At 50.0% G+C, this 21,472-nt stretch overlaps 1 protein-coding gene across 2 annotated transcripts in view; it reads left to right on the forward strand.

Annotated features, from left to right (window-relative positions):
- Window positions 1-21,472, forward strand: part of CCDC187 (coiled-coil domain containing 187) — a 55,615-nt gene continuing 34,143 nt past the window's right edge. The window contains exons 1-14 of one of the 2 annotated variants that reach the window (XM_019475878.2): window positions 1-175; window positions 290-552; window positions 1,916-2,112; window positions 3,954-3,997; window positions 4,771-4,882; window positions 6,088-6,157; window positions 6,913-7,436; window positions 9,269-9,385; window positions 9,922-10,011; window positions 14,593-14,721; window positions 15,338-16,068; window positions 16,437-16,531; window positions 17,371-18,050; window positions 18,600-18,687. In XM_019475878.2, coding sequence (XP_019331423.2) covers window positions 2,061-2,112; window positions 3,954-3,997; window positions 4,771-4,882; window positions 6,088-6,157; window positions 6,913-7,436; window positions 9,269-9,385; window positions 9,922-10,011; window positions 14,593-14,721; window positions 15,338-16,068; window positions 16,437-16,531; window positions 17,371-18,050; window positions 18,600-18,687 — 2,732 coding nt within the window. In that variant the 5' untranslated portion in view covers window positions 1-175; window positions 290-552; window positions 1,916-2,060. The other variant, XM_059715678.1, reaches the window with a different exon arrangement.

Genomic DNA, 21,472 nt, shown 5'->3' on the forward strand with positions numbered 1-21,472 from the left:
GTGCATACTCTGGCTCCTCCATAAAGTACGATAAGAAATAAATAACATCGACCGTGACCCCAGGATTGCCAGACTCAGGAAAGAAAAAGGAAGGAGACAAGCACACAAGCCAGAGGCCAACTCCTCGCACCCAGCAGCTTAGAAATAAACACTGAGAATAGAAAAATCCACCAAAGTGAGCAAGATGCCTTTTTTTTTTAATTACATCCTGATATCTGAGCCCGGGGGGTGCACCCTGTGAAGCTCCTCCTCGCGGCCCCGGTTTGATAACTTGCTATTTCCTTCCCAGATAAAAGCCGAGACTCTGACCCACGCCACGTGTCTCTAAGAGCGAGAGGGACGCCGCCAGCATCCTGCACAGGATCCAGAGCTGGTCCTGCTGGAAACCACCAAGGAAAGGATTGGACATAGGAGAAAAAGCCCCTGCAGAAAAGTGGAGGGGAGCCTGGATGTAGGATGGGGGCTTGTTATTCATTAGAAGGGGGTTTGGAGCACGTGGCCGACCCCGGCACGGACAAATCGCGCTAGTCGCAGAGAGGGAGGAAGGAGCAGGTAGGATCCGATGCCCCTTAGGAGCGCGGCCAAAGAGGATCTTTGCAGCCCGCTCCTGCGGCAAAGACCCTTCGGCCGCACGGCCCTCCTCTTCCCCGATTGCCAGCAGGGGCTCCAGGACTCCCCGGCATTCGCTCCTGCTTCAGGTCCGGTATCTGGGCTTGGACCAGAGACAAACAATTTATCCTCCGAGTTAAAGTAAATGGGGAATCCCCTGGTACCTGACCCCCAGGATTAATTATCCTCTCCCGTGAACAAATTTGTGCTTTACTCCCCTCTCGACTCCCAGCCATCGCTTCTTGCTTCACCTTGGCTGCCTATCGCGTCCCCATTCCCCGTGTGGGGACCGGGGTCAAGCATCCCTTTGCTTTCTCTGTCCAGGGCTGCAGGTGGGAGCTCCCCTGGGCTCTCACGTGCCTGCAGTCCCCTGTCCCTCGAGCTGGGGGTTGGGTGCCCAGATGCTGCGCGGCCTCAGCACCGTTTTTTTCTGTCGATCAAAAAAAACACCTCTCGGACCACTGCCCAGCTGAGATCCCATCCCTGCAGGGGGGCTCTGCCTTCCACCCAGAGCCCTTGGCCCTCTGCCATGTGTTTGCAGGCTGAAATCCTTGCCCAGGCCCCTCGCTTGGGCAACAGCCTGGCATTGTGCTGTCACTCCTGGCCCCCGAACAAAGAGCTCAAACAAAGGTGTGTTCCCTGCTCGGCTCCGGCCTCTCCCGCTCTTCCTGGCGCCCTGGGGGAGTGACTTGCGGTTCACCTTCCCTTTAGTTTTACACCCTTGCAGCCGGGTGCCTGTGCGCGGTGACGCTTGAGCTCAGCACAGAGATGCAAGCTGGACCTATTTAGAGCAGAAGAGTGGGGGCTTTGCAACGGGATCTCTTCCCTCCCCACCCCCCCCGGGGCTGGGGGCACTGAGGTTCATCTGTTAGAGAGATACTCCAGCCCTTTGGCAGGACCGTCTCCCTGCTTGGCCGGGGAGAAATGGTGCCTTTTGCAAGAGCATGCCCCAGCACAGCTAGGCGGGAGGCCCATGACGCTGTCCCCAACCCCGGGGTCATTACGACCCTGACCGATGTCGCTGGCAAAGAACAAGGTAAGCTGGTTCTTTGGGGCCGGTCTTCCCCCAACGCCCCTGCTTCGGAGCAAGCGGCCGGGGTCCAGGCTCTAATTGCTGCTCTGCCACCGGCAGAAGGTGGGGTCGAGTTGCACCTTACAGACTAGCTAAATCAGAGGCGCGGTCTTGCTTTGCCAGATGCCGACAGGTTTCGTAAGCCACCGCTTACAAAAGCTTACAGGCTAACTAAATCAGAGATGAGTAGGGTATAAATATGCCCTGCCCTGACTACCTCTCTGTCCCGAGCAGGACCGGGTGGTTACCAGTGATCAGTAACCGCCAGCAAGGGAAAGACTTTCCTGCCTATCCGAAGCCACTTGGTAACATCCATCCATACTCCAGCTCGTGAAGCAGTTTCAAGATCGCTCCGACTCGACCTAGCCCGAGCTGCGGCATGGCTTGGAAAGCAAGCAGCTTTGCAAATGAAGAATCAGCCACTCCGACGGGTAAGTGGTAGATGGATTTGGATGATAGATTCAAAGGAGTGAAAGACTCTCCCTATTTTTCTTTTTAAACCAGCAATTTTTGCAGCCTGAAGGAAGACTCTGGGTTCTTGTACTCTTCTCTAGTGAGTGTTTTTAGTTGGGATAAGTACTGCCTGACAAACAAAAATAGGAGGTTGTCAAAGCAGCTCTTCTCAATCCCTGCTCCTTTTCACGTACAGGTGAGGCGCATTCTTGGGAGAGCTAAAGCAAGCCATAAATCTGAGTGGAGACAATGGCACTGAAGCCTGATAGTATTAGATGAGATTCATAGATTCATAGATGTTAGGGTCGGAAGGGACCTCAATAGATCATCGAGTCCGACCCCCTGCATAAGCAGGAAAGCGTGCTGGGTCTAGATGACCCCAGCCAGATGCCCATCGAACCTCCTCTTGAAGACCCCCAGGGTAGGGGAGAGCACCACCTCCCTTGGGAGCCCGTTCCAGACCTTGGCCACTCGAACTGTGAAGAAGTTCTTCTTTATGTCCAGTCTAAATCTGCTCTCTGCTAGCTTGTGGCCATTGTTTCTTGTAACCGCCGGGGGCGCCTTGGTGAATAAATCCTCGCCAATTCCCTTCTGTGCCCCCGTGATGAACTTATAGGCAGCCACAAGGTTGCGCCTCACCCTTCTCTTGCGGAGGCTGAAGAGGTCCAGTTTCTCTAGTCTCTCCTCGTAGGGCTTGGTCTGCAGGCCCTTGACCATACAAGCTGCCCTTCTCTGGACCCTCTCCAGGTTATCCACATCCCTCTTGAAGTGTGGTGCCCAGAATTGCACACAGTACTCCAACTGCGGTCTGACCAGCGCCCGATAGAGGGGAAGTATCACCTCCCTGGACCTATTTGTCATGCATCTGCTGATGCACGATAAAGTGCCATTGGCTTTTCTGATGGCTTCGTCACACTGCCGGCTCATGTTCAACTTGGAGTCCACTAGGACTCCAAGATCCCTTTCCACCTCCGTGCCACCCAGCAGGTCATTCCCTAGGCTGTAGGTGTGCTGGACATTTTTCCTCCCTAGGTGCAGCACCCTGCACTTCTCCTTGTTGAACTGCATCCTGTTGTTTTCTGCCCACTTGTCCAACCTGTCCAGGTCTGCCTGCAGCTGTTCCCTGCCCTCCGGCATGTCCACTTCTCCCCATAGCTTTGTGTCATCTGCAAACTTGGACAGAGTACATTTCACTCCCTCGTCCAAGTCACTGATGAAGACATTAAAGAGTATTGGTCCAAGGACCGAGCCCTGCGGGACCCCACTGCCCACACCCTTCCAGGTCGAGACCGACCCATCCACCACGACTCTCTGGGTGCGGCCCTCCAGCCAATTCGCCACCCACCGGACTGTGTAGCCATCCAAGTCACAGCCTCTTAACTTGTTCACCAGTATGGGGTGGGATACCGTATCGAAGGCCTTCCTGAAGTCTAAGTATACGACATCCACCCCTCCTCCTGTGTCCAGGCGTTTCGTAACCTGGTCATAGAAAGAGGCTAGGTTGGTCAGGCACGATCTGCCCGCCACGAACCCGTGCTGGTTTCCCCTCAGCATAATTTGCCCTGCCGGGCTGTCGCAAATGTGAGCCTTGATAATTTTTTCAAAGACTTTACCAAGGATGGAGGTGAGACTGACACATGAGGTATAAACCCAGGCGGGCGAGCAGAGCAGTGACTGGGACAAGCTCCCGTGCATAAGCTTACAAAAGAGTACTGGCCCACCCCATACTTTTCCAGTTATCCGCAGGGGGAGACCAGCTCTTGGGAGGAGAAACATTGCACATGTCGTAGCCTTATTTTCATCTCTGTCTTCTCCCTAGATGTGGCTTCAGCTTGGAAGAGCTTTCACCAAGCTAAGGATGTGGTAAGTGAGGTTTGCAGAAAGCTCTCAAATACAAATAGTGACTGATTAAAATAAAGGCTTTGCCTGAACTGGGGCTGGCATCCTGCCCCCAAAGTCCATGACCAAACTCCCGTTCACTTCAATGGGGATTTCATCAGATACCTCCTTTCTGCCCTAAGAGCAGGATGAGAGCATGGATAGGAGCAGGAAAGGCCTAGATCCCTGAAATCGTGCCCGTCTTCCTCCAGCACAGTGGTCCGGACCCCTGGGTGTCCACAGACTATGTCTAAGGGGTCCGTGAAAGAGGACTACGATCGATCAACAGTGCGCGAATACCCACACTTACAATGAAAAGGGGCCTGCAATTTTCTAGGGGTCCACAAATAATAATAAAAAAGGATTGTAAACCACTGCTCTAGTCCCATCGACTCCTTTCAAACTGCATGCCCGAGAAATGTAGTTGCATCTGCAGGGCCTTGGCGTGGGATGGGTGTTTATTGGCTTCTGTCGACGCATTTCTAGACAAGAATAGAAGTCCGGTGAAAACGTTCGAACTCGTTAGAAGTGCAAATGATGAAGAACGAGTTAGTTCTGCCTCTCGTCTTTCCCATCAACAACATTCCTCCCAACTGTAAGAGCATACCAGGTTTAACGTGCCCAGACCTGCCAGTGTTTACGCACGCCGAGCAGCTAGGACTGAACAGTCAGAACCAGCATATGCCACAGAAAAAAAAAAAAAGGTTCGAGAAATGCAGCATATGCCCCTATTAAAAAGGAAATCTGCCCTTTTACAGCTCCAGAGAATTGAAAACAAGTTTAGTCATGGGGAACAGAGTTACGCCAACACTTGGCAAGCCCGGAGAAGACTATGGCACGAAAGGAGCCCTGGTGACTTTCCATTTACTGGTGAGATGATGCTGGGAGTGGGGACCTGCGCTGGGAAGGGGGCTGGGGGAACAAAAGGGCAATGGCTGGCTGATGTCGGTGGCAAACAACTAGCTACTCAGGGCTGCCCATGCTGTAGGAGCATGCGTTTGCTCCTTAAGACAGCTACTGTATTGCCCATAGGGTTTTACGACACACAAGCCGCCTGACTATCCCGTGGCTAGTCCATCTATTCATTTCAACTCGCTGCTGCATTAATCGATGCTCTCCCGAGGTCCCTTCCAGCCCTAATGTCTATGAAATCAAGGTAAAAGCCGTCCACTTTGCTAGAGCTGGGGGTTTTGCGTGGACATCATGTACGTAAAAAGTAAAAACCATACGCTGTTTGGCAGCGCGTTTCAGAAAGATTCCCTAGGAGTCAAAAAGGAACGAGGAACGAAGCAGGAAGTTTGCCCGACCTCTCGAGCACGCAGGCCAGGAACAGAGTTTTTTTATTTCCACATTTGCTGAATATTTGTTTTCCTAAGTGCAGGTTCGTTGCAGCAAACCCTTCAAGCTGACAACTGGGGGATATTTATGGAGGTTATTTCTTCCCCGAGCACCACGGCTTTGCACCATTCCCATGGAGATAGCTTAACCTTGCCTGGGGTCCTTGTCTTGTTAATAAGGAAATGAGAGATGCATGGGGAGCTAAGCTGCTGCAAGGAAATGGATGCTTTGCTGAGGTTTTGCCTTCCCATAGGGTTTTGGTTGTAGCCGTGTTGGTCTAAGGTTACAGCGTTTGCAGACAAATTTATTTTGGTCTCAAAGCTCCAAGGAGAAAGAGGGAGGGGAATAGGGATTGAAATGCAGTCCTGTGGCTTAAGTGGCACCAGTCTAATACGCATGCAGCCCAGTGGCGGGCAGCATAATTTAAGCACGGTGTCGTGTGGGATGCATGCAAACCGAAATCGAGCTAGCTTGACTAGCACTCACGTTCAACGCGGGGTAGCACTGGCTTTAGGACGGGCTAGCAGCCCGAGTGGCTGGGGATGCCCCATGAAAAATGAAGTTGGTAGAAACAACCCTAACTCCGAACCACGGGGCCTGCGCCAAGGCCAGACCGGCCTGTTATAGGGTCAGTGCCTTGGAGGAGGCAGTCATGGAAGTCCGTGGCAGTCCCTCCAGCCGGACCTGAACTTCAGACAACGCCAGCCCTTTACTGACTTAATGCCACTGTGTTACAGGAAGCCAGACCCGCCGAGACAGATCTGTTTCCAGCGAAGGCGAGCGTAGCGGGAGCAGTCCGTGCAGCAGGTACAGCGCGGTGACAGGAACACCTACCTCGTGGGTAACTAGCCGGTGTTTTTTTGGATGACCGACTCCGATCAAAAGCCAGACCGCAGCTCCAACCTTTGCTTCGACAGCGGTCAGCATGTCAGAGACCCAACACTGCTAGCACCCAACGGAGAGTCCTCTTTTGCTCCGGGGCTGCAGCTTTGTTCCTCTTCCGGCTGAACAAACGAGAGCGAGCGTCACTGAGTGCTCGGAGCCGAATGTGCTGTCAGGACATCGGGGTTTCCTGCCTGGCGCTGAAACAAGCCTGTGGCAAGACCTTGAGCAACTCACTTCACTTCTTTCTGCCTCATTCCCTCCCTCCCCTCCTGCCACACAGGGAAGGTGGTTACGTGGGCAGGAAGATCACGGTGGAGCCTGGAGACCCTCCCAGGAGGGTGCTCTAGAAACCCCAATTGGCATTTACATCAAAGAAAATCATAGAGAAGCCAGGTTGGAAGAGACCTCCAAGGGTCATCTAGTTCAACCCCCTGCCTGAGGCAGGATCATTGCTATCCCAATCATCCTATACAAATCCATCATCTAACCTCTTAGTTAAACTACCGTCAAGCCCCTCACTAGCATGTTGGCTGACATTTGCCATTCCCAAGGGCCCTACATCTATTTTCCCCTTTCTCTAAAAGGCAGGGAAAACCCATGCAAGTGTTTTTCCCCCTGTTCTTTGAAAGCCACGATGCAAGACATGGGTCCACCTAAATGATTCCTCTTCCTTGCAGGGGGAAGTCCCACTCTGCGACATGCAGCCCCGATACAGCGGAGGTCGGAGGCGTCACCGCCGCAGCCAGGACGTGGTCTGCCCCGTGGAGTCCATGTGCACCCAGGACTCGGGACAGCGTCAGTGACCAGGAAGAGAGAAGCTGGCAGAGCCTCACGAGACCGAGGGGGAGTGCTCCTGGCTCCCCACCCCGGTCCCCTGCATGCGTCCGTCAGTTCTCAGCTGGCCCAGGTGCAATCTGGAGAGATGCTTCTTTGGACAGGGCACACCAGCCTGCCACACCCTCCGTCTCCCAAAGCAAGAGTCCGGCTGCTCCAGAGCTGGAGGGGCCGAGGAAAAAATCCCATGCTGGAAAGCTGCAGCAACTCAAAGAGAGGATCCGGAAGCAGAGGCAGCGGCACCGAGCTCTGACCCAGGAGCATGAGCAGCCAAGCGCCGTCTACGCCGGGGACCTGCTGCACGGACGGCCGCTGAAAAGAAAGGTTCGCAAAGTGGCAGCTGCTCCCGCAGCCCCAGTCTACAGAGGTCAGTAACCCTTGTTGTCCTGGGCTGCACTTGCAGCCCGCTGCATGGCAGGTGCTAGGCATGAGTCGGTGCCTTTCCCCAGGGGTCTTGCAACAGCTCCGTTTACAAGGAGGCCTGGCTTTGGCCGCTATAAATGACACGGACCCGCCAGCACCACGTGCTGTTGCTGGGATGGTTGCAGCCTCCCGACTGCCACGCCACACCACGCCGCCGTGCAAGCATCCCCTTGGCCAGCTACACTTGTGATAACTTGCTTGCACTAGTCACCGAGAATCAACCACCACCCCACCGTCTGCTCAGCAATCCTCCTCCTGAGTGCCCTTTTCCAACGTCACAAAAATCCACCCTTCTCCCACAGCCCCAGGTTTCCTTCCCTCTTTCCACATAAACAGGAGCCCCCTTTTACTGCACCAACACACAGAGAAGTCAGTGAAGTTGCCCCATTTATTCCTCTCCTTGGGGTTGCAGGTTTGGGGTTGCAGGTTTGCTCTCAAAAGAAATGGCTTATTTAGTTGCCGCTATTGAAAGTCTGTTGATGCGTCTTAAGGCAGGAGGTGCACTTGGACTGGTTTCAAGGTCTCCATCCATTTTATTATCCCTTTGACCTCCCCGCCAGCATGAAGGAGCCAGTCTGCCTTCCCTGCATACTGTGCACGACATTTGCAAGATAGTAAGCACGAGAAGCGATTCAAGCCAGACATGAGAAACAGTAGCCCAGCAGCATGGAGAGGCACAACGGGCGATTTAAAGCAGTTGTGTAGCTCAGCATGTATGACCAAGGATGTCAGTCTGTTCGCTAGAGCTAGCACGGTGCTGAAGCATCAGGCTCTCAGCCTGCTTTTCTGCTGCTGTTGAGCCCAAAGTGCTGCGAACACAGTTGTAACCATAGCCCTGGCTTAAAACAATGCAAAATCTGTGGTTTCTGAAGAGGCACTGATGGGCTGACCTGACCAGCGACACAGGCACGCTTGCTACTAAGTCCAGTCCATCAGCCTGGCTGTCATTTCAGCTAATGGGGGCTAGGGCTGCATCACACTAGGGAAAACACGCTGAAAATGGAAACATAGCACTGGCAAAAAATAATCAGCAATACTACAAAAAAGATTACATTAAAAGTATTACTTGTCTAATATAACACAAAGATTCGCTCAGTGAGAGAGGAGGAATCAACACCATTACTCACGATTAGATATCTCAGGTATCCAGGCTGTGCTGGTCTAGAGGCAAAAGGAATCAGGACTCGTGGTAGAGGTGATATCTTTATCAGACCAACTAGATTTTTGCAAAAACAAAATGATTTAATTGCAAGCAGCCTTCTTCAGGCATAGGAGAAAAGATTGTAAAAGTTCTCCTGGGTTGAAATGAAAGTTCATGTTTGTGCTCGAAAGCTTGCAATTTAAGAATTTTTTTTGAAAAATCTAGTTGGTTTAATAAAAGATATCACCTCTACCACGAGCCCTGCTTAGATATCTCCACGTTCCTGTTTCCCATAAGTCTTGGCCAGGCAACCTTTCCTGCCAGGGTGGTTTGGTGGTCAGTTCAGCAATGATTTCCAGTTCCCTCTGGGCACACATCCACATCACAAAAGGCCCCTCTCTCAATCGACAACAGCAACAGCAGTCTTTTATCACAAGCATAATGCCCTCACCTATCCTGGGGCAAAACCCCAGTGTCAGGGAGTCTGTCTGACCAGAGTTTAAACTGCTTCAAAGGACTAGTGCATTGCTTCAAATTGGCTTCTACTTTTTACACGTGCATCAACCCTACCGCTCGCTGCTGGCAAAGGTGCTTGCCCTTCTCTCTGACCAAGTCTAAGGTTTCTGTTCCTCTAGGGTTTAGTGCGGTGGATCTGAAAGCTGCTCAGTTCCTGCCCGGAAAAGAGACTGAAAGATCACAAGTGGCAAAGTTCATGGACACTGAATGCTGGAGGGATTACAACTACAGTCCAGGTGGGTGCTGCCAGGAGGGTAACACTGCATTAAGTAAGGGTGGGGTTTTTTCAGATATTTCCATATATTCTACAATATACATTTGGGTGGATGAGCCAAAATACTGCCCAAATAGCATGTGCATGTGACAGCGAACACTGGAGTCCAAGCTGTTAGTCACCTGGGCTTGGTCAGAGGTTCTGCCTTTTGTTGGACATGTGCTGAGAAGCAGGAGGTGGTTTCACAGCACAGAAAGCCTCTCCGGCTAGTTAAAAACCATCATAAATAGGGCAAAGAAGTCCTTTTTCCTAGAAAATTCATATTCTATAGCACCATCCTTCTATATAAGCACAATAATGAATAGTCAAGGTAAACTCGTTATGTCTATAATCCAGAGATGTAGTTAGCAATGAAAAGCAGGTTGCAGCAGCCCGTTAGGGATATCACATCTACATTAATTTTCCAGGGCTTAAGACATAAGCAAAAGCAGTCGTGTTCACCAGTCAGTTCTCGCTCTCTAAAACCTCTCTCCTCTGTGTGTTTTCTCATGGCTAAAGCCCAGAGGGGGCCAAGTGCGACACCGAGGAAAAAGCAAGGACTGACTCCATCCAAGTCCCCCGTCCCTAAGAAGACACGGATAAATAAAGGTAAAAGATACAAGTTACATGAACCAAATAGTCCCCTGGCATTGGGAAATCACAGGACCTGTGCAAAGGGGTCAGAGAAAAAGTGCTTGACTGGCAAAATGTCATGGTTGCTCTTAAATGAGTGCTTGAACCCATGCATCTACAGGGTAGCTTTGAAACATGTACTTTAGGAGTATGCCATGTCCTATCATCTTAAATGCAACCTCGCCCTTAAGTTTGTGACCGTTTTCTCAAATTAGGGTTTAGCAGAGAAACCAGCAATGATTAAAGTACTAGTAACAACAGTGCTGGTGTTTCAGGAGCCACGTATCGTGAGTGTGAACAGGTAGTCTGGAGCGGCAGAGGGGGTCCCATACTGGTAGTTGTGCCCAATGGAGTCATTAAGACCCGGTGGAAATAGTCAATCTCGTGGTCAAATGGGAAGCATTGCACTCTTGTGTAGTTGAGATGCTTCTTGTGGTTTCAAGTGACTCTGGTGTCCCTCACTTCGGCTCCTCAGTTGTTGCACTGATGCACCATTGACCAGCAGCAGGATTTAAACCAAGCGTGGCGTTCCCCAACAGTGTCACGTAGAGTCTTATCTATTATATACGTAGAGTACCGGGGCTTGAATAAATACAGGCTGGGCTTTTCAGGGAAGCACAACGGAGCTGGGCACTGAATTCTCTCAGGCTCGTAGACCAATTTTGCCAATTTTAAATCATACTTTGAACTGCTAGAGCAACTCTGCGTGAGGAACGGCAGCCTATTTATAAGTCTGAACGTACATCTCTGGCTGCAAAGTTCATGTTCCCCCTGTTTTCAGCGGAGAAACTTAAGAGGAAAGGAGTTGGATGAGTTATCCCCTCACCCTAATGCATTTAGTGCCTCTATTTTGTTTTACAAACTAACTAAAGAAAGTGTCCTGCGGAGGAGGACAATGGAAACGGTTTGGGGGCTGCAGCACAAGGCTCGAGGAGAGGCTGAGGGAACTGGGTTTATTGAGTCTTCAGAAGAGAAGACCAAGGGGGATTGAATAGCAGCCTTCACCTCCCTGCAGGGGGTTGCAAAAAGGATGGAGCTGGGCTGGTCTCAGTGGGGGCAGATGACAGGACAAGGAGCAATGGGCTCCAGTTGCAGCAAGGGAAGTTGAGGTTGGATATTAGGAAAAACTCTTTCACTAGGAGGGTGGTGAAGCACTGAGACAGGCAACCCAGAGAGGTGGTGGGCTCTCCATCCTTAGAGGTGTTTAAGACCCAGCTAGACAGAGCCCTGGCTGGGATGATGTAGCTGGGGCTGGTCCTGCTTGGAGCAGAGGTTGGACTAGGTGTGACCTCCTGAGGTCCCTTCCACCCTCCTCCCCTATGGTCCTAAAGAGATTGCATTCGAACTTTGTAGGAAACAAGCAAACAATGCGTTGGTCAGACCGCAGTTGGAGTACTGCGTGCAATTCTGGGCGCCACACTTCAAGAAGGATGTGGATAATCTGGAGAGGGTCCAGAGAAGGGCCACTCGTATGGTTAAGGGCCTGCAGACCAAGCTCTACGAGGAGAGACTAGAGAACCTGGACCTCTTCAGCCTCCGCAAGAGAAGGTTGAGAGGCGACCTTGCGGCTGCCTATAAGTTCATCACGGGGGCACAGAAGGGAATTGGTGAGGATTTATTCACCAAGGCACCCCCGGGGGTTACAAGAAACAATGGCCACAAGCTAGCAGAGAGCAGATTTAGATTGGACATTAGGAAGAACTTCTTCCCAGTTCGAGTGGCCAAGGTCTGGAACGGGCTCCCAAGGGAGGTGGTGCTCTCCCCTACCCTGGGGGTCTTCAAGAGGAGGTTAGATGAGTATCTAGCTGGGGTCATCTAGACCCAGCACTCTTTCCTGCTTATGCAGGGGGTCGGATTCGATGATCTATTGATGTCCCTTCCGACCCTAACATCTATGAATCTATGAATCTATGAATACTGTACGTGCTCCTTATTTGAAGCAGGTCTATTTAAAAAAAAGTCTGGGGCTAGGGGGAAAAAAAAAAGCAAAAACATCCCCTGTCTAATATCATGCAGATGAAATTTTCAGTATAGCCATACAGTGAGCTCCGTTACCCAAGCGCTATTTAAAATGCATGAAATATAAAATAATTTCCTTCTCCCTCCTCTTTTTGTTTTAATGGATTGCTTGAAAAATGGCTCGATCTTCCTCAAAGAGTGGGTCATAATAAGACCAGGCCATATGAAACATTCATCATTGTAACTGCCAACGTCAGGGTGTCTTTATTGACCATTAATTTCTGTCAGTGAAAAAGCCAGGGCAGGGCTAAGAGGAGATGAATGAGGGGTCAGAGGTCAGAAGCAAAGTACTTGGGAATTTGATGAATTATAAATTTGCTGTAGTTAACAAAAAATTAAGTCACAACAGCTATAAAATATTCATCTGTTCATAAGGGGGGGAAAAACTACAGTAAAGAAGATTTAAATTAAGGTAGCTTCTCCCTAACAAAGACTTCCAGCAGGGATTTGGTCTGCTCTTGAGCTTTGGCCTAAGAGCTTTTGTAGCTAATAAAAAAAATTGTATAGAATGAAAATAAAGATTTAATTTAAATTAGGCGCTGTTGCAGGAGGAAAACACTTGGAGCAAATTTTGTCATCTGTTGCATTTTGTGAAATACTAACAGATGTTTAAAGTCTAAAGCTGCCTAATGAGCAAATCCGCCTCTACTTTTATTCCTGCGCAGCTCACACAATCAAATGCCTCCAAAATCTGGTTCATTAAAATGGCGAACAGCCTGAACTTCTCAGGCGCTGGAGTCTGAATGCCCACTTCGGGCTCCACTTTCACGACCTAAATGGAGTTGGGCCTGGCCAGAAAGTGGATTGGAGATCTCCAGGCTACCTACTGGGAGTGGGGGCTATCACTCAGCAGACAGTGTAGATGGAAGGATGCCCCCAATCTGCAAAATAACATTCATCCTCTTGGCTAGCAAGATTCGTTTTTTAACACAACCTCAATTCTCCAGTTGAGATAAGTCTCTGCAATTACAGGCAAACTCACAAGCCCCAAATACTGCCAGGGGCTCTGTGCACGTGTTGGAAATTCAGCTCGTGCAATAAGCTATAGCAGCGTCACGATGGATGGAATCGCTCCTGTTCACGCGAGCTGAGGATACGGCCCCGCATTTTCCATCGGATGTTTAAACAGAGAACTGGAGTATCCCACTATAAATCACAAACCGTCCAGCCTCCCAGAGCACTGGTTTAATTGCAGCCCGGCTTTTCGGAGTCCCGAGGAACTCAAGAAGGGTCAAATCACTTTAAATGCTTTTAGAGCGTGGGGCTAGTAACACCAAGGCTGCTGGTTTGCTCCCTGGTTGGACTCGATGACCTGCTGAAGTCCCTTCCAGCCGTATTTCTCTACGGGCACCTATACACATACTAGACCTCTGCTCTGGTTTAGTTAAAGTGCTCCTGCTGCTGCCAGTTTGAACTGTAGGGCACTAAATACACGTGACGCTGCAGGCACTTGAATTAGAGCAGCTTTCAGAGCCTCTCTAATTAAAGCACGCCCCTCCCGGAGCATGTGTATAGATGCCCTATGATTATATCAATCGCTCTACATGCCCAAGGGCCTTCCAAGGTGCTGAAACATCTTCGACAAAAATCTATCCTAGTGGTTATTAGCAAATTCTCCCTTTAAAAACCCATGTTTATAACTTGGTTCAATACTCAATCAGCAGCTAAGTTCAGGATCCCACCATGCAAAAGCCTTTTTTTTTTATTTTTTGCTACTATTCCTCTGCTGGAGGAACGTTTCAGATCACTACATAATGACATCAGTTTGGGTATCGACATCCCCTGAATGTAATCTAGAATTATGAAGTAAAACTTTGATAAATGTTGTCTATGATATGACACCACATATTAAAGGAAGAATCATTTGTTTGTACCTCATGCTGTATCATTTATTTCTGCATTATACACGGCTCCTCATACTGGATTGCCCATCGATTTTTTTTTTCCTGACACTGTATCCTGCTGATTCTCACCCGTTTATAAATAAATTAGTTCACTCGAGTGCTCTTGAAATTATCCCAAATAAAATCATCTTTCCATTAACACTCCTGCTTCCCAATACCTTCTGGAACACGCTGGGACTAAGCATGTGTTAGCTGCCGATAGACGCATGGCTCGGGAGACGGTTGTGCCTTTCTTTATCCGGTATCCTGAAAGATCCCTGAAGCTCAGCCTTTATTGAAATGCTTATTAATAGTTACAGAAACAGGCTATGCAAGATGGGATGTACTGTAATGATGTTCTTCTTAGAAAAGACCTGCATCTTGCAAGCTTCCATGTCTCGCGTCTACCTCCAGGGTCTGTAACACTTTGCTATAAGGTTAATGGACTCTTTTGGGGAGCTTGAAGGCCCAAAGTTTTGGTGGCCGACTCTGCAATTTAAAACGTCAAGCGCCAAGGACATTTTAATTCAGTCTGATTAAAACTTATGGAGCTCCCCTCTGCATGTGGTGTGAAGTTGGCTGAAACTTTATGAGCATTTGAGGTTCCTCCTTTCAAATAACAGCTGTGTTATTTCTCCCCCCGGCCGCCCTTCAGGTTCCAACTTGTTTGGTGCTTTTGCATGGCGAGAAGGTCAGAAGTTGGCAGCTAAGTTGCTTGGCCCACCTCCTAAATTCCCAAAAATGAGGGACGTGCCTGAAGATGAAACTGGAGAGAAGAACTCGGGTACGGTAACCTGCAACTTCCGGGGCATAGATCCTGGTCTTAAAGTGGTTGATGATCACTTAGAAACCCGGGGTAATAGTCTAGGTCCATCACAGTCCTTATGAGAGCCCGCCATGCGAGGATTATAATTACTCGGCTGTTATCTTAACTGAACTGTTACTATATTAATCGACTGTAAATCAATTGGCACCATGAGTCTATTATGGCTGTAAGGATACGGTCAGATTATGCATCGCTGTGTTTGGACAAAGATCTTAAATGGAGTTGTACCCAAAGATCCCTTAGATGAAGAGTTTTAAAAAAAGTATGTGAATCGCAGTTCCATTCACAAATCAGTTGTGCCACTGACTGCTACGACTTGGGGTCAGGGGGGAAGCTCTTCCCATTGTAGGTACTAGTATAATTTAATTTTAACTTATAATTTCAGTTATAAGTCCCAGCGCGCACTGAGGTTTTAGAGCCGAGTAACAAAGCCTTGCAAAGCCTGAGGTACGGGTGCAAGTGGCCACAGCAGGGTGGGAGAAAGCCAGCTTGGTGCTTAGCGTGCGAGCTAGAGGAAGGGATGCATCGTCAGAGTAATATGCCTGTTGCTTAAAAACAAATGCTTTCTTTGCAGAACCTGGTAACGAATCCACTGCCACCCTGCGGGGAGGACAGCGCTCCAGAGAAAACACGGGCAGTGGGGGAGATCAGGTGGGGAACGACCCCAAAGAGAAGAGCTGCCGGGTTACGTGGAGCGGTTCTTTTGAGACAGACGGCAGCGCTCTGGCTGGACAGGCCAGGCAAAGACGATGGGATCCGTGCATGCAAAGCCAAGTTGCTAGCAAGAACCCAAGTGCAAGTCTGCAGAGAGATGCTCAAGAAGGAAAAGCAGGAGACCCGAGACAATACCTTGGAGTCAGTCCTCTCGTATCCCCAGGCAGCGGCACAACTACCTCCAGCTTTCAGGAGGACAAGTCTAGGTCTTTCCTGAACTCAAGCTACAGCAGAGGGAAAGGCACATGTCCACAGAGAACCACGGGCTCCAACTGGCCAGCACAGAGAGCATCTGAGAAGGAAAACCTTCCCCAGCCTCTAAAGAAGAAGGTAAATGTAGGAAGATCCCACCCTTACAGCCCAGAAGAAGTTCACGAATTTATGCACAGAAAAACCGCGGAGAGGAAGAAGAGGAGCTTAGAGGAGAGGGAGTCTGTAAAGCAGGCCAGGGAGGCAAGAACAAAGAGGTTGCAAGAAGTGTACAGGAAACAACGAGAGGCGTTTGCAAGGAAACCAGGCGTCGAGGAGAGCCACGCCGGACACAGAGGAACCGCTCGGCCTGCACCGAGTCCTCGGTCTCCATCCAGCCACGTGAGTACACGGAGGGGCACGGGAATGAAAAAGGTGATGGGAGGGAAACCAGTTCAACCATTCATCACCAGCTGTCCTGGTGTGTTCCCCGAAAACACTTTAGCGCCACCGAGATAGAGTTAACTGGACAATACAGCAATCGAGTTCTCGTTATGACAGCCCCTGCTTGGGCCATTAAGGGGTCAAAACATTGACCCCTAAGGCTGAAAGCACAAGCTGGAGCTGAAAGAATAGCTTCATTATTTGGCGTCTGTACCAGACACTTGGCCAACTACATGGACCAATCATTCAGTGGAACAAAGTCCAAAACCTTACCCAAGCATTTGAGTTACTTAGCACGTCCGGTGATTGTTACTCTCTCATTTCAGGAACGGAGCAACGCTAGAAGCCCGGAAAGGACCTTTATGGAGTGGGCAGATACAACATCACATGTTTTATTGAGAAGCGAAGAGCAAGAAAGCAGGTACAGTAGGCACCATTTAGCAAATACACCCCTTAAAGTCTTTCTCCCGAGCATACGAGAGCTCGGTTAGAGGGCTGGTTCAAAGCTGTACTAAGTAACAGGATCAATGAGGCTAAACCAGTTGCCACTCTAGAACCAGTTGCCTCTTCGGGTGCTAATACGAGTGTGGCACTTGGAGGGGGGCCCTGGGAGCCGGGACGTCTGGGTTTCAGGATTTGAAATTAAACAAATCTGCCCGTGGAAGCACGTCACTGCCCCTGCATGTGCTTTGCCCTATCTGGGCACCTGCCCTTGCCAACCTGTGGGAAAGGAGAGCTACATTTGTGGGGAGGGGACAAAGGCTAACACATGAAAATGCATGAAATGTGGCACGATTGCCCAACAAGGGGGCTGGATATGTGGAGTTCTTACTGGCGGGTTCAGGCTCTCCAAGCATTATACAACGTCCTTGGCTTGCAGGTTGCAGTGGTACAGAAAGAGCATGGCTGCAGCTGGGTTTGCTTGATCCAGAGCACTGTCTGGTGCCAATAATGCGCAATTGGCTTATAGCACGGCACAAAAGCCTCTCGCTGGCCAGCGTCGCAGCCCGTTTTTATACTTCACACTGCTAAAGCCTTTAATTCTCCAGCGTGCAATGGATTAGCCTCTGAAATGCCTTCCCACGCATTGTAACAGGTCTAAAACCCAGGCGCGAGGGTAGAAAGCCAGGTGCCTGTGGATGTCTTCTCTCCCCCAAGCCACCCTTTTCCTAGAGGAGGTTATGATCAGCCATTGAATAGGTTTTATGATCAGCCTCACTTACGTATGCATTGATGCTGATCCCCTTTGCATTTAAACAGCGACTTGCGCCTGGAGACGTCACTGGCAATGGCAGCCCCGTTAGACTTTTCTCCTTCGCTGGCATCTGAAAGGGGCTTCCTCAGCCCTTTGAAACTCCAAGACCTGGAGCTCAGCCCTTCCCCGCAGCAGTGCTTGCCTCACCAGAGCATTTTCCTTCCGCCGCAAGCTGCAAGACATCACCTCAAGGCCTCAGCCTCCGAGGACACTTCTGCTCTCTCTCCCTATAGAAACAAGCAGGAGAGAGTGAAGGCCATTCATGCACTGGCCAGGGCCCTGGGGGCCAGGATCGAGATTGCAGCAGAAAGGCTGAAGGCAATGAGCCATCTTCCAGACTCCGATGATGGAGGACTGGCCTGCACAGCTCTGGGACCTCTTGGCAGGTCTCCCCCATGCTCGTGGCACAAAACACGGGAAAAGGGTCTGGATGGGAGAGTGAACCCACTGCTGGGTCTGGATGACCCGCTTTCTAATGGCTCATGGCTTTCACCAGACCAGGAGCAGGATGGATTGGATTGGACTAGACGTGCAGATAGTGCTGCAGGAGCAGAAGCCCAGGGATGGGAGAGAGGGATACTAGCTCCTTTGTCAGACACTCTTGCTGTTGGAAAGGAGGTGCCATGGGCCTCTGCGAGGCAGGAACGCTTTGATGACTGCAAGATCCTGAGCCATGCATGGAAAGGTAGGGCATGGGGACAAGCAGCTGGGTCCCTGGGTGTCGCAGGAGCTCAGTGCCCATTAGCTTACTGGAGGGTCACAGGACTCACTAGAAGAGAAGCATCGGGTCCTCTCATACAAGCGGGGGTACCAGATTTTAGCGATGGGGAAGGCAGACCGATTCGTTCAAGCTGCACTTCCAGATGTGGGGATACAATGCTGTTCCCCGTCTGATTCTCCGTTGGGAAAAGGAGCAAGGGGGGCAAGACTGGAGTCAAAGTTGGCTCCAGGGAAACTGGGACCATGGTCAGGCAGGTCTGTTCTCTTTCCGCTGGTAAAACTAGAGACCGCATTTCTGTTTCTGGCTCTGCCACAGGGCTTGGACAGGGCACTTCCCAGCCATGTCCTTCAGTTTAATAATAATTACTGCCAACCCACCTTTCTGCCATGCTTGGGTCTGCATAAGGGTTAGATGCTTTTGCATAAACTAGCCAGCGGAAAAGAGATGCCAAAATTCAGCCCATTCTGTTCCTACAGAGGAGATATTTATTACTTTATGATCTTTTCCTCAAAGGTCTTGCCGAGGCTGAGGACTATACAGACACAGACTTGTCACGAGGGGAACTGATGACTTCTCCATCTCACAGGGGCCTGGTGACAAGGTAAACTTAAGTCTGGATTGGCTCTTCTCTGCTAAAACACTTTGCACACACATACACACACATACACACACACACATAAAAATAAATGGCACCAATTCAGCGTGGAGGCAGGATGCTCTTCATGCTTGAGCCAGAGAATTGCCCAGCAAGTAGATTTTGCCAAAAAGTCACCCATTGATACCGAGCCAGGAGATCAGTTCAGCCACATCTGTTTGAGACTGCATTCACAGAAGTTTGGATCAAAGTGCCTCGAGTCTGGGAGGGCAGAGGGGCCGATTCAGACCAGGGGAGCTTTCTGCAGCATCACCTCCGGGAGAGCCCTGGCTGTGCCCGGCTCGGCACCTACAGTTTGCAGGGACCTCTGGCTTCGAAACTGGTGTCGACTCAGAGCAGAGAGCACGTTGTCCCCGACTGAGCCCAGCCATACCTCTGTGCCTACTTGTGCAGCTAGCTCCGTTCAGCTCTGCCGAGCCCTCTCTAGTGAGCAGGATGTGTCCTTACCACCGCAGGGAAACACGGAGTCATCAGCAAGCATGGGTCATAAAACGATACTACCTCTGCCAGGGGAAGCGACTCAAAATTGAGCTACAGCTCAATTATACGAGTGCTTTAGGCTACCGGGAAAGCTGCGGACCTGATGCTGTAGGATGCAGAGCACCTTGATCTCCTTGATCTCCGGAGCTGAGAGCACTCGCTGCCTGCCGGCAGGTGGTGCAGGTCTCACCGACTCTCCCCAACAATTCGGCAGTCGCCCACTGGATGGGGCTGCTGACCTAGCAAACCCTTTAGAGGTTGGTTTCTTGGTTTGCATCCTACCTGCAGGGTTCAAAAGCAGCGAGGACCAGCTTTGTTGGCAGGTGTGCCAGGAAATTAGCCCCATTCCCTCCCCGAGCGCCACTGCAGTCCCTTTCGCTTGCCTGATCTGCTGGTCGTGTTCGGGTAATGCCAGTGAAAAGGTGCAAGCAAAAGGAAATGCGCTGCTTAAAAATTCCTGCTTAGAGACCTTTGCAGGATACAGCCTGGCGTCTATATGCCCTTCCCTGGGTTACGGAAACCTCAGGCCTAGATTTCACCCTTGTCAGTGCTGGAGGGATCGGTGTGGACCGTGCAGGCCCTGCCGTGGGATGCTGTCTGAAGGTGGAAGTCCCCTGCATTTGTCTAAGCCGAGCTAAACTCAAAGTTAAAAACCAAACCAACCTCATGCCAAGTGTCAGTGCAAACGTGACTGTCAAAATCAAACCAGAGATTACAAAATAGGAATGCATGTGTTAAAATACCTGGCCCGATGTGGTCTTTCCGAGGTCTTCGCAACACAAGAATTGCTCTGCTATTTTTCTGTAGGAAAAACAAACAAACCAGCCAATAACTAAAAACTGACGTTTTCCAAAGGAGGCCACGAGTCTAAAAAGGCTGGGAAGCGCTGCCCTAGAGAGTCTCCTCGGTGGAAAAAGTAAAGCCAGTCTGGGCACAAGACTGGGATTTTTTGCTACGTTGCCAAACACCACAACTGGACATTGTTTAAGTAGGATCTAGTTGCGTTCTGTCCATTTACCTCTATGTGAAGGGGTTGGTTATCCCAGCAGCGATTTTGAGAAGTGGTATAACAGATCATGCCTCCCGAATCCCCTCTCCTGAAAGACACATTGTTTTAACATATGGCATTGCAGAAGTAGAATAAATTGATTATCTTTATGAGTACCTAGTTAAATCTCTCCTGATCTCCTTTCTGCAGAGGATTAAGGAGCGATTTCACCAATTGGATGCTATAGATTCATTTATAGTAATTGTTTTCATTCCCTTTACTCCTGAAGTAGCAGGAGAGCGGCTAAGTCTGCCTGTTCTGCGTGTGCCCATAGACACGTACCCCCCCCCCCCCCACAAAGATAAAGGGAATGGTACAAGAAATGTTAGCTTTGAAAAAACTACACTGAAAACAGTGACCAGCTGGATGCTCAATTGTGTTTCCAGTCCGTCTTAACAGTTTTAATGCAGACAGGGGCTAGAGAAAGGTCCTTCTCATGCAGTTACTTTCAGACACCAAGAACTATGTCCAGCTGCCACCAAGCTTGGGCACCTAATCCAGCAACTCAGGAGACAGAAGCGCAAGGAGATCCCACTAGCTCAGCAGCAGTTCTCGATTAAAAATAAAAATCTCTATGAACTGTCCCACTGTAGGGCTGGACCACACTAATGGCCACTGTGAGAGCGCAGGCCACCCACCCATCTACAGACGCAGCTCTAAGGGAAGGATCTCGCTTGGGACATTTAAACACAGGCTGGACAAAGCATTGATTAATGTACCCCCATATTGGCTGGGCATAGACCACCCCCCCGTTACAGTTCCCAGGGGTGGGTGAGAGTGTCTTGGTCTCTGTGTGGTCCCTGTGGAGAGAGTGCACCAGTCCAGAACAAGTTGTAACCATGGCCTTTAATATAGTACAAGACTAAGAAGATTATTAACGTCTTTACTAATCCAAATTAAGATGAGGAAAGTGGAAAGAGGAGCCTGGAGAGCACATTTTTGCTAGACATATGAACAGTAAAGTTCAAGTCCCTTCTTTGTATAGAGCGATGAAGTTCAAAGTTTACACTCAATTTCTGCTCTGATGCATCGGTTGCAAGGACTATGCAGCAGTTATCACCCATGTGCAGTGCAAACGGGTGTCCAAAATATTAACATTGGTCCTCCACGTTGGCACTGGCCATGGAAAAGAAACCAGAGTTGAAGGTGCTCTCCATTTTTCTGGATCAGACCCATTAACTGTAAGCAGCTACAGGATCTATT

The sequence above is a fragment of the Alligator mississippiensis genome, chromosome 12 (assembly GCF_030867095.1).
Source record: "Alligator mississippiensis isolate rAllMis1 chromosome 12, rAllMis1, whole genome shotgun sequence".
NCBI lineage: Eukaryota > Metazoa > Chordata > Crocodylia > Alligatoridae > Alligator > Alligator mississippiensis.